Source organism: Loxodonta africana, chromosome 3, assembly GCF_030014295.1.
Source record: "Loxodonta africana isolate mLoxAfr1 chromosome 3, mLoxAfr1.hap2, whole genome shotgun sequence".
NCBI classification, from domain to species: domain Eukaryota; kingdom Metazoa; phylum Chordata; class Mammalia; order Proboscidea; family Elephantidae; genus Loxodonta; species Loxodonta africana.
The window spans coordinates 55,717,812-55,732,066 of record NC_087344.1 but is presented as its reverse complement, the minus strand read 5'-3'; the positions used below and the strand labels follow the sequence as shown (position 1 = coordinate 55,732,066).

Below are 14,255 nucleotides of genomic sequence, written 5' to 3'. Positions count from 1 at the left end.
CTGAGTATTTTGGGTAACGTTTGCCCTGTAGGTATCTCTTAAACTGTGGAGAAGGTACATACAGTGGATCATAATAACAGACGGGTTCTACTTTGTGATATGCATGAAAACGTTATTATTATTACACTATTATTATGTTAAAGATGTTTTAGTGTATTTAAAAGTGTTTCTTTAATGTTTTTCATGCATAGAAAGGTACACTATGTACAATATACTAAGACAAACATTTGAATAACTGATGTTAGATAGAACTGTACCAAACTGTTCTGATTTATGCACAAATTCGACTTATGGGCAGACTTAGGAGTGAAACTTGTTTGTAATCAGGGGACCACCCGTACATTCAGATAAACACATAGCCCTTTTAAAAAAATATTGCAGTTTTTATCTTTTCCACACCTTGACTATCTTCTCTTCTCCACACCTTAACTGTCTTCCCATTTGTATGCGTATGGTCTTGGGCCTCTGGCTGGGTAGAACCAGAAGATTCTGCCCCTCTATCAATCATCTTATTTAACTGGCCTGGCTTTTGCCCCAAGTAACTCCGTACGTGGCTTTTCTCCCCTCAGCTGCACCATAACATCTCTTACTTTCCTTTCAGCCATTACGGACAACCACCACCAAAGTAACGATCTAAAAATCATAAATTCCATTCCCCACACCCCTTGATTCTTTCTCTTCCATACTTCCATGAGTCTGGAGCCATTGTGACAAATCCCACTTCTGACACCAACTGTAAAAATGGTGTGGCAGTGTCAGACTTTCTTTAACTTCACAAGGGAGATAAAGAATCAAGATCAACAGCTCAAGGATAATTCCTTTGAGGCAGAAGTCAGACATACTTCCTCTCTCCAGCCTTTTTACCAATTCTGACACCAGTTGTCCCTCCCATGGCACTATCTCCTTCTCTGCTGGGTTTGATAATTCATTGCAGTGGCCACACAGAACTCACAGACAATATTCACGATTATAGGGTTTATTAGGGAAGCAACAGGTTACAATTCAGGATCAGAAATGATTCAGGATACAGTTCTTCAATCAGGACAGCTTTTTTCTCAGCCGTGTCTGCACAGAGGCCTCTATCTGGCCCTTGGCCTCTCAGCCTCTCGGCCTTGCCTCTGCCCTGCTCAGGCAAGTGCTACAAAGCTCTTTAGCTCCACCAATAAGTACCTGGAGGTACTCCACTTCACCAGTAAGCTTTGCCACAAAGACACTCAGCTCTCTCTCGCTCCGTGGATCAATGAACCTAGCTCTGCCAAGTGCCTGGAGGCCCCCCACTCTGCCAGTAAGCCTCCTTTCCAAAGGTGCTCAGCTCTCTTTCTCTGTGGGTTGGCATACCCACTGTATCCACCTTGATCTGTAGGCCAGTAAGACTACTCTGCCATCTCCTAATGGAATCCCAGTTCTGCTGCCACCATTTCTCTGCCATTGCTTCTTGCCATCTCATGCCAAGTCTGGTGTTAACAGATCTCTCTCTCTCTGTCTCCTGGGTCTAGGAGCTTGTCAATGCAGGGACCCCAGATTCAAAGTACATGCTCCACTCCCAGCTTTTTGTCTTGGTGGTAGTGAGGTCCCCCCCTCTGCTCTAGGATTGGCTCTCTTTTAAGCCTGGCAGATGGCAAAACTAACGAATCCCCTCATTAGGGTTCTGTAAACCTTATTTGCATGGTCCCATCCCACAAGGGTGCCATGCACCTTATTTGCATAGTCCCACCCAATCATTTGGTGGGAGTTACAAGACCTTGGCTAGAAAGGCCATATAAGTGCTTTATAGTAGCACAGCTGCTAACCAAAAGGTTAGAGATTTGAGTCCACCCAGAGCACCTCAGAAGAGATGCCTGCAATCAACTTTAAAATCAGTCATCGAAGTCCCTATAGCACATGTCTACTCTGACACACATGGGGTTGCTGTGAGTTCAAGTCGACTCAATGGCAGCTGGATCTGTCCTGAAGATTGCTGTACAGCAGCATGTACAGATATTCTTCATTCCTTTTTACTGATACATAGTACTCCCTTGTGAAGTGTATCGTTTTTTCAGTCAGCCTTTTCCTGATGGACATTTGGGTTGTTTCCAATTGTTTGCTATTATAATGAGCACTATAGTGAACAGCCTACACATACTTCTTTTGTATTTTGATAAATTTCTTTAGAAGAGATTCCTCCAACTGGAATTGTTGGAACAAAGTAAATTCATATGATTTTCCTAGACATTGCCAAATTCCCTTTCATTGGGGTTATATATATATCATTTTGCACTTCCACAGCATGTATGAGAGTGTTTTCCCACAGCTCAGTAACAAAATATATTGGAAAAAGACTTGGATTTTTGCCATTCTGATAGATGACAAATAGTATCTTAGTGTACTTCTAATTTGTGTTTTTCTTACTGTGAGCGAGGTTGAACATTTTCCATGTTTTAGAGACATTTGTGGGATTTTTTTCCCTGAACCGTGTTCACATCTTTTGCCCATTTCCTATTAGGATGTTGGCCTTTTTCTTCTTCACTTATAGAAGTTCTTGATATATTGTTGTTAAGTGCTGTCGAGTTGGTTTCAACTCGTAGCAACCCTGTGTACCACAGAACAAAACACTGCCCGGTCCTGCGCCATCCTTACAATCATTGTTATGCATGAACCCATTGTTGGCAGCCACCGTGTCAGTCCATCTCGTTGACGGTCTTCCTCTTTTCCATTGACCCTGTACTTTACCAAGCATGATGTCCTTCTCCAGGGACTGATCTCTTCTGACAACATGTCCAAAATTATTTAAGACACAGTCTCGCCATCCTTGCTTCTAAGGAGCATCCTGGTAATCTGGGTCTGTGATATACTGTAAAGATTTTTTTTTTTTTAACACTTTGTCATTTGTCTTTTTAGTATGCTTTGTGGTATTTTTGTCATATAAAACTTTTAAATGTTTTTATTTTGTCAAAACTCTTAAAATTTTTTTATTTTGTCAAATCAACTTTTTTCATTATTGTATATAGGCTTTGAGAAGTCCACTCATATTTTCTTTTAGAGCTTTATAGTTTTAGTTTCTTACATTTAAATCTCTGATCCAGTTGGAATTTATCCTGGCGTATATGTGAGAAACTGATTCAATATTATCTTTCCCACGTGGCTATCCATTTATCCCAACACCATTTTTCAAAATGTCCATTTATTTTTAAGATGCTACCTTTATTTTATACTAAATTTCTGTATGCATTTAGTTTTACTTCTGGATTTTCTATTCAGTTTTCTTGCGCAGTCTATTGACATACCAACGCCAGCCACATTGCTAAAATTCAGAGGCTTTATAGTATGTTTTACAGTCGCACAGGGCTAACCCCTTTTAAAGCTTTTTTTTTTTTTTTCCAGATTTTTCCTGGCTATTCTTTCCTGTGTGTGTGTGTCTGTTTTTTTTTTTCTTTCCCCAAATGAACTTTATAAACAATTAGCCTACCTCAAAAGGAAGGGGGAAAAAAGATGGATGGAATTTTGGGGAGACTCAGAGTGTATTAATAAATTAGCTTGGAAAGATCCATACCTTTATAAGGCTGGATTTTCCTGTCCAGGGACATGCTGTATCTTTTTTAGTTCAAATCAGTTTTTGTGTCTTTCAAGAGTATTTTATAAATTTCCTCATATACATATACATTTTGGCCATTTCTTGTTAATTTTACACCTAAGTATTTTATTTGCTTCCCTACATGGAGTATCCTCTTCCGTTATACCTCCTTCTAACTGTATTTTGTTTGTAAAATGAAAGCTAGTGATTAAAAAAAGGTATTTAAAAAAATCATTGTGACTGACTAATTTCACTCAGTGTAATGCATTCCAGATTCCTCCATGTTATGAAATGTTTCACGGATTTCATAACATGGAGGAATCTGGAAGGCATTATGCTGAGTGAAATTAGTCAGTTGCAAAAGGACAAATATTATATGAGACCACTATTTTAAGAACTCAAGAAATAGTTTAAACACAGAAGAAAATATTCTTTGATGGTTACGAGAGTGGGGAATGAGGGAGGGAAAGAGGTATTTACTAATTAGATAGTAGACACGAACTATTTTTGTGAAGGGAAAGACAACATACAATACAGGAGAAGTCAGCACAACTGGACTAAACCAAAAGCAAAGAAGTTTCTTGAATAAATTGAATGCTTTGAAGATCAGAGTAGCAGGAATGGGGGTTTGGGGACCATGATTTCAGGGGACGTCTAGGCCACTTGGCATAATAACATCTGTTAAGAAAAAATTCTGCATCCCACTTTGATGAATGGCGTCTGGGGTCTTAAACACTAGCAAGTGCCCATCTAAGATGCATCCATTGTCCTCAACCCACCTGGAGCAAAGGAGAATGAAGAACACCTAAGTAATTATGAGCCCAAGAGACAGAAAAGGCCACGTAAATCAGAGACTACATCAATCAGCCTGAGACCAGAAGAACTAGATAGAGCCCTGCTACAACCGATGACTGCCCTGACAGGGAACACAACAGAGAATCCTGGATGGAGCAGAAGAGCAGTGGGATGCAGACCTCAAATTCTCATAAAAAGACCAGACTTAATGGTCTGACTGAGACTAGAAGGACCCTGGAGGTCATGGTCCCCAGACCTTCTGTTAGCCCAAGACTGGAACCATTCCCAAAGCCAACTCTTCACACAGGGATTGGACTGGACTATAAGAGAAAATGATACTGGTGAGGAGTGAGATTCTTGGCTCAAGTAGACACATGAGACTATGTGGGCAGCTCCTGTCTGGAAGGGAGATGAGAAGGCAGAGGCGGCCAGAAGCTGGCTGAATGGACATGGAAATACGGGGTAGAGAGGAGTGTGCTGTCTCATTAGGGGGAGAGCAACTAGGAATATATAGCAAGGTGTATATAAATTTTTATATGAGAGACTGACTTGATTTGTAAACTTTCACTTAAAAAATCATTGTGAAATAGAAGAGGAGAGATAATTTCCCAACTCATTCTGTGAGGCTTATATTACCCTGGTAGCAAAACCAGGCAGACATCACAAGAAAACTACAGATTAACATTTCTTATTGATATAGATGGAAAAATCTCCAACAAAATACCAGTAGATCAAATCCAGCAACATATAGAAAGGATTACACACAAAGCCTAAACAGGATTTACCCCAGGAATAGAAGGTTGGTTTAGCATCCAATTATCAATCAATAAAATACACCGTATCAGTGGAATAAAGGACAAAATCCATACAATCATCTCAGTAGAAACAGAAAAAACATTTGACAAAATTCAGCACCCTTCACGACAAAAACACTCAGTAAACTAGGAATAGGAGAGAACTTCTTCGGCCTGATAATGGGCATCTATGAAAAACCCACAGCTAACATCATACTTAATGGTGAAAAACTGAATGCTTTCTCATAAGATCTGAAACAAGCTAAAAATGTCCACTCTCATCATTTCTAGCTAGAAGGTGACTTCAGGGGTTGGTTTTGGTTCAAGGTTTGAAGAGCAGTAAAAGAGCTGTAATATGGGTCAAGGGCTGTAACACTGAAGACAGAGACCAGGGAAGGGCCCTTAGTGCTGACAAAGCCCAGGAGGGGTCCTGCAGCAGAGTGGCCCGCGGCAGAAGGCTGCTTCTAGGAGAGCAGCAGCCGAGCAAGTTGCTGCACTAGCTATGAGCTGGGCCAGTTAGCAGTGGAGAGGCTGACGGTGGGAAGGCCAAAGTCAGAAAGGCCTGCACGGCTGAGAGAGGGCCTGCTTGGCTGGCAGAGAGACAGTCTGGCAGTTCCTCAAAGGTTAAACATGGAGTTACCTTATTTCCCAGCAGTTCCACTCATAGGTATATATTCAAGAGAAATGAAAACATGTCTACAGAAAAACTTGCACATGAATGTTCATAGCAGCATTATCGGTAATAATCGAAAAGTGGAAACACTCAACTGATGAATAGAAAAATGAAATGTGGTATATTCATATGATGGCATATTATTTGGCAGTAAAAAGAATGAAGTATTGATACATGCTACTACATGGATAGACCTTGAAAACGTTTTGCTAAGTGGAAGAAGTCAGTTACAAAAGACTGCATATTGTATGACTGTATGAAATGTCCAGAATAAGCAAATCTAGAGACAAAGGAAACCCTGGTGGCGTAGTGGTTAAGTGCTATGGCTGCTAACCAAAGGGGTGGCAGTTCGAATCCGCCAGGCGCTCCTTGGAAACTCTGTGGGGCAGTTCTACACTGTCCTATAGGGTCGCTATGAGTCGGAATCGACTCGACGGCACTGAGTTTGGTTTTTGGGTTTATAGAGACAAAAAGTAGATCAGTGGTTGCTGAAGGCTGAGGGTTGTGGGAAAATGGGAGTGACTGTTAATAGGTAAGGGTTTTCCCCCTGGGTGATGAATTGTGCTAAAATTGATTGTGGTAATCATTGCACAACTTCTGTGAATATGCTAAAAACCACAGAATTGTACGCTTTAAATGGGTGAATTGTATAGTATGTGAATTATATCTCAAAACTTATAAAAATCATTGTGAATTATTTCAGATGTACAAAATATGTATATCTGTGTATATATAAGAAGGTTATTATGAACACCACGTATCTGCTATTCAGCTTAAGAAATGGAGCATTATTAATTTAGTTGAAGTTCCCATAACACTCTTCCTGCTGGCTGGCCTCCTATCCTCTGTTCTTTGTTTGGTGATTATTAGTCCCATGAACTTATTAAAACATCCTTGTGGTCAAACTGTACCTGCTCTTTGAGGAAACAGACTGTGCACCAGGGGGTCTTGGGGCTTGGGGAGGGCATGGTTATAGTTGGAGTTGGGAGTCACCTGTGCTTAGGAGGGGATTATTGGAAGGCCAGTCTGACAGAACTGGGCAGGAGACCAAAAGAATCTGGAATCCATGGTCAAGTCAAGGTGGAACTTGATTCTTAAGTCCAAGGCTTGTCCAAGCTGGAGAGAAACCAGCTGTTGGCCATTCCAAGTCTGGTTCAACGTCTGCTTTTGCCACTGGCCTCCTGTGTGACTTAAGTAAATCACTGTCTCTAGCCTTCAGTCCCCCCCATCTTTACAAAGAAGGGATTGTACAGGATGATCTTGTGGGTCCCTCTGCCTCCAGTGAGTCTCAGAGTCAAGTCAGACTTCACTGTGGTCTGAGGATTGTAGCAGTGGGAGAAACTAGACTCAGCTGAGTCTGGTGCTCCCCTTAGAAAAATCATTTGTGCAATTCTGTGAGATCATTTATGACTGTGGGGACTATAGTGTTGTGTGGGAGTACTTTTAAAAGGCTCCCAAATAAAATGTAGGGGTGTGGGATAGTGACAAAGGCTGGCAGATGGGGTTGATGATCACCCTCTTTTTTTTTTTTAACTTTTGCAGGGTTGTGGACAAAGTAGGTGCTCATTTAAATGATGGGGGAGAAGTGGGAGGTGCCTGAATGGATGGATGGGAGGATCGGCAGGTGGCAGGGAAGGTGGATGAATAGATGGAAGGACGGATGGACAGGTGGTGGAGATAGGGATAGGTGGATAAGTGGATCAAAGAACAGATGGATGAGTGGCCAGTTGGAAGGAGTAATGAGTGGGATGGTCAGATGGATGGGTAGGGGGCTTTTGCCTGTTCACTGCTTGTCATGCTTTGCTTTCAGCTTCGGGCAGCAGAGGTGGAGATCAAAGATCTGCAGTCAGAGTTTGAGCTGGAGAAGATCGATTACTTGGCCACCATCCGCAGACAGGAACGTGACTTCATGCTCTTCCAGCAGCTCCTGGAGCAGGTGCAGCCCCTGATTCGCAGAGACTGTAACTACAGCAACCTGGAGAAGATTAGGCGCGAGGCCTCCTGGGATGAAGATAATGGCTTCTGGAAGATCCCTGAGCCTATCATCATAAAAACCAGCCTCCCAGTAGGTCAGGAGCTTGGCTGTCCCCTGAGTCCTTGAGGCCCTCCCCGCCCTCCACCCCAGTCTGCCATCCTACGGACTGACAGGGAGCTCTACCTATGTGACCCTGGGAATCCACATGGCGGGGACCAGAGGGCATGGTGTGTCTGGAGCCAAACAGATGTGGGCTGGAATTCTGGCTCCCCCTGTGTGACTTCTCTGGGACTCAGCATCCTCACCTGTGAAACGGGGATTAACAACAGCACCTTAAAGACAGCTATGGGGATTAAAATGTGTATACAGTGAAACCTGTGAGAACCGGAACTCAATGGGACTGCCTTGTTTTTTCAGGTCTCATAAGTTTTCTGCCTTCAACATGGTGCAGTCTTACCACTTTTCTAGAGCTCGTTTTAGTAGAAAATATTTGAGTTTCACATTTTGGACAGGTTTCTGCTTACACAGGTTCCAGCTTTCACAGGTTTTACTGTACGTGTAAAATCCTTCTAACAGTGGCTGGCATATACTAAGTGCTTGATACCTTTTATCATCATCAGTTATCATTGTCATTATTTCATTCTCACAATAATCCTGTGAAGTGCATAGGACAAAGATCATTATACCTATTTTATATATGAGGAAACTGAATCTCAGAGAGTTTAAGCGACTTACCCAAAGCCACAATCATAACAGTGAGCTATAGACCCAGGGGGAGAAACCAGCTGTTCAGCATTCCAGGTCTGGTCCAACGTCTGCTTTTGCTACTGGCAAAAAGGCCTCCTGAGTGACCTTATGTAAGTCACTGTCCATGTTTGGCCTTCAATCCCCCCATCTTTACAAAGAAGGGGTTGCACAGGATGATCTCCAAGGCCCTTCAACCTCCAGGAGTCTCAGAGTCAAGTCAGACCTCTCTGTGGGTTTTTTCCAGCTGCTACCTGGCTCTGCCCATTCACGAAGCAGCAGCTCTCACATCCCACCACGTCCCCCAGCGGTCCTCCCCCGTCAGACAGTTCAGGTCCTCCATCTCTGATGGGCATGGATGGCCACTAACACCCATTCCTGCCCGGGCTTCAGCCGGTTCCATTTCCCACATACTGGGTGGCAGCAGCCCCCCATCCAGTCTGCTGTCTTGCCTGGAAGCAGGGGGTGGCTTCTTTGGAACCTAGCCCTCCTGTTGTCTGCTTCCCAAAGTCGTTCCTGGCCTTGGTCTGGGCAAGTGTCCTCCCCTGGCCTCCAGGCCTGAGCTGGGCCTGGACCCTCACCTCAGGGAGAACCCGGCAGCCCAGCCTGTCACCCTGGCCCTCGCACCTGGCAGCAGTGACTCAGTTTTTGTTTCTCATAGCAGTTCCAACAGGGCCACCAGGCAAACCAGTCCGCAAAACCTCTGCAGCAGACAACGGTGAACCAGGCATGGTAAGCACCCAGGGAAAACGCGTGAGGAGTGGGGAGCTCATGGGCTTTGCCCACAAAGTGTGGTGGCTCAGTGTTATGGGGACCTGGATTGCTACTTTTGCCCCACTTAGGGATTAAAGCAGGGGCTGGGTCTGGAGCCTTTTCTTTGTAACCCCTTTGACACGTAGACCCCCTCCCGCAGAAGGAAAGTAGATGGTTCAAGGTGGCCCATCCTGCTGGTGAAGGGTGGAGGCTTCACTTTAGACCCGGAGAAGAGGCAGCACATTGTGTTCCCCTGGGCCCAGGCTAGTATCCTCAGACCAAGGAGGGTCCTCAAAGGGCCCATGAAACAGTAATCCGGATCTTCAAGTCATTTTATTTTATTTTTATATCTCCCATATTGTGTATTACACATGCAAAATATATCTTTAAACCAGGGTTTGGCAAACTTTTTCTGTGAAGGGTCAGATAGTAAATATTTTAGGCTTTGCAGCCCATCTGGTCTCTGTGGCAACTACTCAACTTTGCTGGTAGCATGAAAACAGCCATAGATAATACTTAAATGAATGTATGTGTCTGTGTTTCCAATAAAGCTTTATTTACAAAAACAGGCCGTGGGCCACATTTGGCCCACAGGCCATAATTTGCTAACCCCTGCCTTAAACCATTCCAGATATTCCAGAAAACCCACACAGAACATACCTTTGCAGCCGTAAGGCCACTCTTGGTTAACGAATTCCATCCAAGCACCTGGAATGGTGGCTGCAAGAAATGGCTCATGCTGGTCTCAAGCTCTGATTGGCTACTTTTGACAGCTTCACTTCTTAAAAAAGGAAAAGCTGTTGCTGAAAACAAAACAAAACATTAACTTGGGACTACAGAGGGGCTGTATTAGGCAGAATGCTTTTAGTTCCAAGTGATAGATACCCAGAGCAAACAATCATAAGCAAAACAGGGAATTTGTGGGTTCGTGTAAGTGGACTAGTTTCAGGCATGGCTGATCTAGGGGTACAGTGTTGTCTGGGTTCTGTGTCTTTCTTTGCCTCATGGCTCTGCTCCCCTTAGTATGCTGGCTTCAGTCTCAGTCTGGCCTTCATGAGGCAGGAAGGATGGCTACTGGCAATTCATGATCCAAAAGGAAGTGAGGCCTGTTCTCCTGAAGCATCCTTAAGGCAAAGCTTGTGGCAAGATTCTGATTGGATCTGCCTGGGTCATGGGCTTACTCCTGGACCAAGTACTATGTCCCGGGAGACATAGTTCTATGTCTGGCCCAGTCTGGGTCACATGTCCACCTGTGTAGTAGGTGGTAGGAGTGGCTGAGTAGTGGTATTAGAGCAGTGTGAAGGGTAACCCCACCAGGACCAGATCAAGTGGGAGAAGGGTATTCCCTGAAGGAAAAGATTCAGGCTGAGGAGAACAAGTCCACTATAGCAGTGAAAAATAATAGTGATGAAAAGGTTGAGACTATAGCTACAATGATCATAAATGTACCCATGTGCTGAGTACTATATTACCTCTTCTACGAAGTGATAGGTTTGGGGTGGAGCTGGCAGGATACCTGTTTTGAAGTTTGCCCTGTTCAACTAGGGAACAAGGTCCATCCCTTCCCAAGGAAAGGGAGGTGGGAGGTAAGTGTGCCTGGAGACTGTGAACCCCCTGGCCTTAGCTGCCTCGGTTCTTATCCCTGGAATCCGGGGTCTGTGGTAAGGTACACCAGAGTGGGCAGCAACTGCTCCCACTGTGACACAGGCTAGGGGAGGCTCTGGGCAGCCCCTACCCCACCGGGCTTCCAGAGGCCACTGAGCCCTAAGTAAAGGCGCAGATAAGGACTGCACAAACAAGGCATTCTTACCCATGGGAACTGGCAATCCAGCAGGAAGAAGACCGCTACAAGCTGATGCTCAGCCGGAGTGACAGTGAAAATATTGCCAGTAACTACTTCCGCCCCAAGAGGGCCAGCCAGATCCTCAGCACGGATCCCATGAAGAGCCTCAGTGAGTGCCCCTGTCCCCCTCCACCCCCAACTGTCTCTCCTCCAGCCCCTTCCCCAGAGCCATTCCTGGCCCTCTACCAACTGGGAGAGGCATGATGGGTTGGATTCATAGGTCAGACAGACCTGAGTCTTTCTCTGAGCCTCAGCTTCCTTAGCTATATGATGAGGGTTAACAGCTGTTTTGGGGATTAGACAAGATGAGGCGGGGAAATGGCCCAGCCCAGGGCCTGGCACATAGTTGGTGCTCAGTCCATTGTCTCCTCTTTCTCTACCCTTTCTTTCCTTGGGGGCAGGTGCTGTGTTCGATTTATCTGTCTCCCTTGGCACACGGTTGGCCCTCAGCCCATAGCGCCTGGCATGGGGTTGCCCAGTCTGTGTCAGTTGCTCACCTCCTTCCTCAGACCCCCTGTTGGGACTTCCTCCACCTAAGGATGCTTACCTGTATCTATCAAGGGCCACTGAGCCAGGGGACAAGAAGGGCCACAAAAGTAAACATAGTTCTAAAAGTAAGAATTGAAAAGCGCTTCATTCTTCTGCTTTTAAAATTAAAATCAAAGACCACAGAGCTTCCAATACATATGACAAAAAAGCAAATTATTCATTCTATAGTGAGGCTATTTAAGAGACAGAGCAGGTGGAGTTGGGGAATGAGGAAAAAATAGAACAGGAAAGAAACTAGCATTGATTGAGTACCTGGCACTGTGCCCATGTTACAGATGAGGAAACTGAGGCTCAGAGAGATGAAGTGACTCACTCAAGGAGCTAGGCTTTGAACCCAGGCTGGTCCGGCTTGCGATCCCAGGTTGCCTCAGCTTGAGGCTTGAGAACTTCCAACCCCCAGCCCAGATCCTTGTACTAGGACGTAGTGTTGAGTCTGAGACCTCAGCCAGAACAGCTTCTCAGAACTTGGGGTTCCAGCTGCAAGATGGGGGCTGCTGGCTGGGAGGGGTTGGGCCAGCCTGCCACCCTTCTTTCTCTCCATTCCCAGCATTCCTGCCTTACCAGCACCTTCTGTCTTCTTCTCCACAGCTCATCACAATTCACCACCAGGTCTCAACTCCCCCCTCAGCAACAACTCTGCCATATCGCCCACCCAGGCCCCCGAAATGCCCCAGCCCCGGCCCTTCCGCCTTGAGTCCCTTGACATCCCCTTCACCAAGGCCAAGCGCAAGAAAAGCAAAAGCAACTTTGGCAATGAGCCTCTGTGACCACAGCTGCCTGCTGCTGCTCTGCCGCTGGGCTTCCTTGAGACTGCCAGGCCCTCCCAGGACAGCCCCAGCCAGGCCTCCCCCACCTGCCCACCACAGAGACCCAGGGCCTCAGGGAGGCCCTCAGCCCTGGGAAGACACATTCCCTTCCTTGTTCCCCAGAGAGCCCAGCCAGGGCTGAGCCTCTGCCTGGCATGAGCCCCTTGGAGGCTGGACCCACTCCAGCTCTCCACACCACATCAGTGTTTCTACCTGCTTGCCTGCCCAGAGCCCGAATCTGTGCCCACCATGTTGGTCTCTGCCTCCATGGGCTCGGGAGCCTCAGCCCTGCCCCCACCCCAGCCCTGCCTCAAGGCCTTTACCAGTCGCCCTGACAGAATGCAGCAACTGCCATGTGCATGAAGCTCACCATCTTGTCAATTGTGAAGTGATGCCTTCCTCTGACTGGCCCCACTTGCTGAGGGAAGCCCTGCCAGGGAGCGCCCTTCTGAAAGGAGATGGTTCCAGATGAGTCCTGGTGCAGCTCTTCCTGTCCTGCCTGCTGCCAGCTGGTCTGTGGCCTTTGATTGTGCAGTGGCTCCATTAAACTGCCTTTTAAGGATGAACTCTCTTCCCTGATCCTTGACAGCGTCACTGGGCTCCACCCTGCCATGGATGCCTGGCACTCATGGGGATGCTGTCCCTGGGTGGGTGAGATGATGAGAACAAAGGCTCCAGGGTTTCTGCAGCCCCTTGAAATCATGAGTATAAGTGCATTTTTCTGGGGACAGTGAACTTTCATTAGATTTGTAAAGTTGTAACCTAGGAAAGCAGAACCCTTGTTTTGGAAAATAGAGGGCATGTCTTGCTGAGGCCAGGAAAAGGCCCAAGTTGACCATCTTCAGGGGCTGCGCCTGAACTGGGCATCCTGACATGGCCAGAAGTGAATCCAGGTCTTCCTGGATACCGAGGAGCGTACCCTTGCTCAGTATATCCCAGGCCTCCTGGGACGGGGGGAGCCTCACAGTTTGAGGGGAAAGGCTTGGCCTTTAGTGCTGTCCTGACCCTCATTTTACTCCCTGCACCTTATCTGTGAAATAGGGTTGACACCCACTCATAGGGTTGTGAGGGTTAAATGTGACCATATGTAAAGCTCCCAGCACATAGTAAGTGCTCCATGTTAAAGCCTCTTTCTCTCCCTGTTTTGTATTAGTTACTGTGCTGGGCCTCACCAGGCACAGGTCTGAGCCAAGGAGCTCACACTCTGGAGAAGCCAGAATAGAGGATGCTGAGGTAACAAAAGGAACGAGTCTCACTAGAAGCAGGCTGCAGGGTGTCCTTTGATTTAGAGGAGGTGAGGTCAAGTCTTCCCCTGCGTGTCTCTCAGTTTGTTGTCCTGTGGGTGCTTGCGTGTTGCTGTGATGCTGGAAGCTGTGCCACCGGTATTCAGATACCAGCAGGGTCACCCATGGTGGACAAGTTTCAGCTGAGCTTTCAGACTAAGACAGACTAGGGAGAAGGACCCAGCAGTCTATTTCTGAAAAGCATTAGCCAATGAAAACCTTCTGGATAGCAGCAGAACATTGTCTGATATAGTGCTGGAAGATGAGCCCCCCAGGTTGGAAGGCACTCAAAAGACGACTGGGGGAGAGCTGCCGCCTTAGAATTGACCTTAATGACATGGATGGAGTCAAGCTTGGGACCTTCATTTGCTGATGTGACATGACTGAAAAGAGAAGAAACAGCTGTAAACAACCATTAATATTCAGAACCTGGAATGTACGAAGTATGAATCTAGGAAAATTTGAAATCGTCAAAAATGAAATGGAATGC

The 14,255-nt window shown here is 46.0% G+C and overlaps 1 protein-coding gene across 2 annotated transcripts in view; it reads left to right on the top strand.

The window, feature by feature from the left end:
- KIF17 (kinesin family member 17) overlaps nt 1-12,443 on the top strand; it is a 55,621-nt gene extending 43,178 nt beyond the window's left edge. The window contains exons 12-15 of one of the 2 annotated variants that reach the window (XM_064281412.1): nt 7,623-7,881; nt 9,196-9,263; nt 11,119-11,236; nt 12,265-12,443. In XM_064281412.1, the coding sequence (XP_064137482.1) occupies nt 7,623-7,881; nt 9,196-9,263; nt 11,119-11,236; nt 12,265-12,443 (624 nt within the window). Of the gene's footprint in view, nt 1-7,622; nt 7,882-9,192; nt 9,264-11,118; nt 11,237-12,264 lie in introns of both variants that reach the window. The other variant, XM_064281411.1, reaches the window with a different exon arrangement.
- Nucleotides 12,444-14,255: the final 1,812 nt, after the last annotated feature.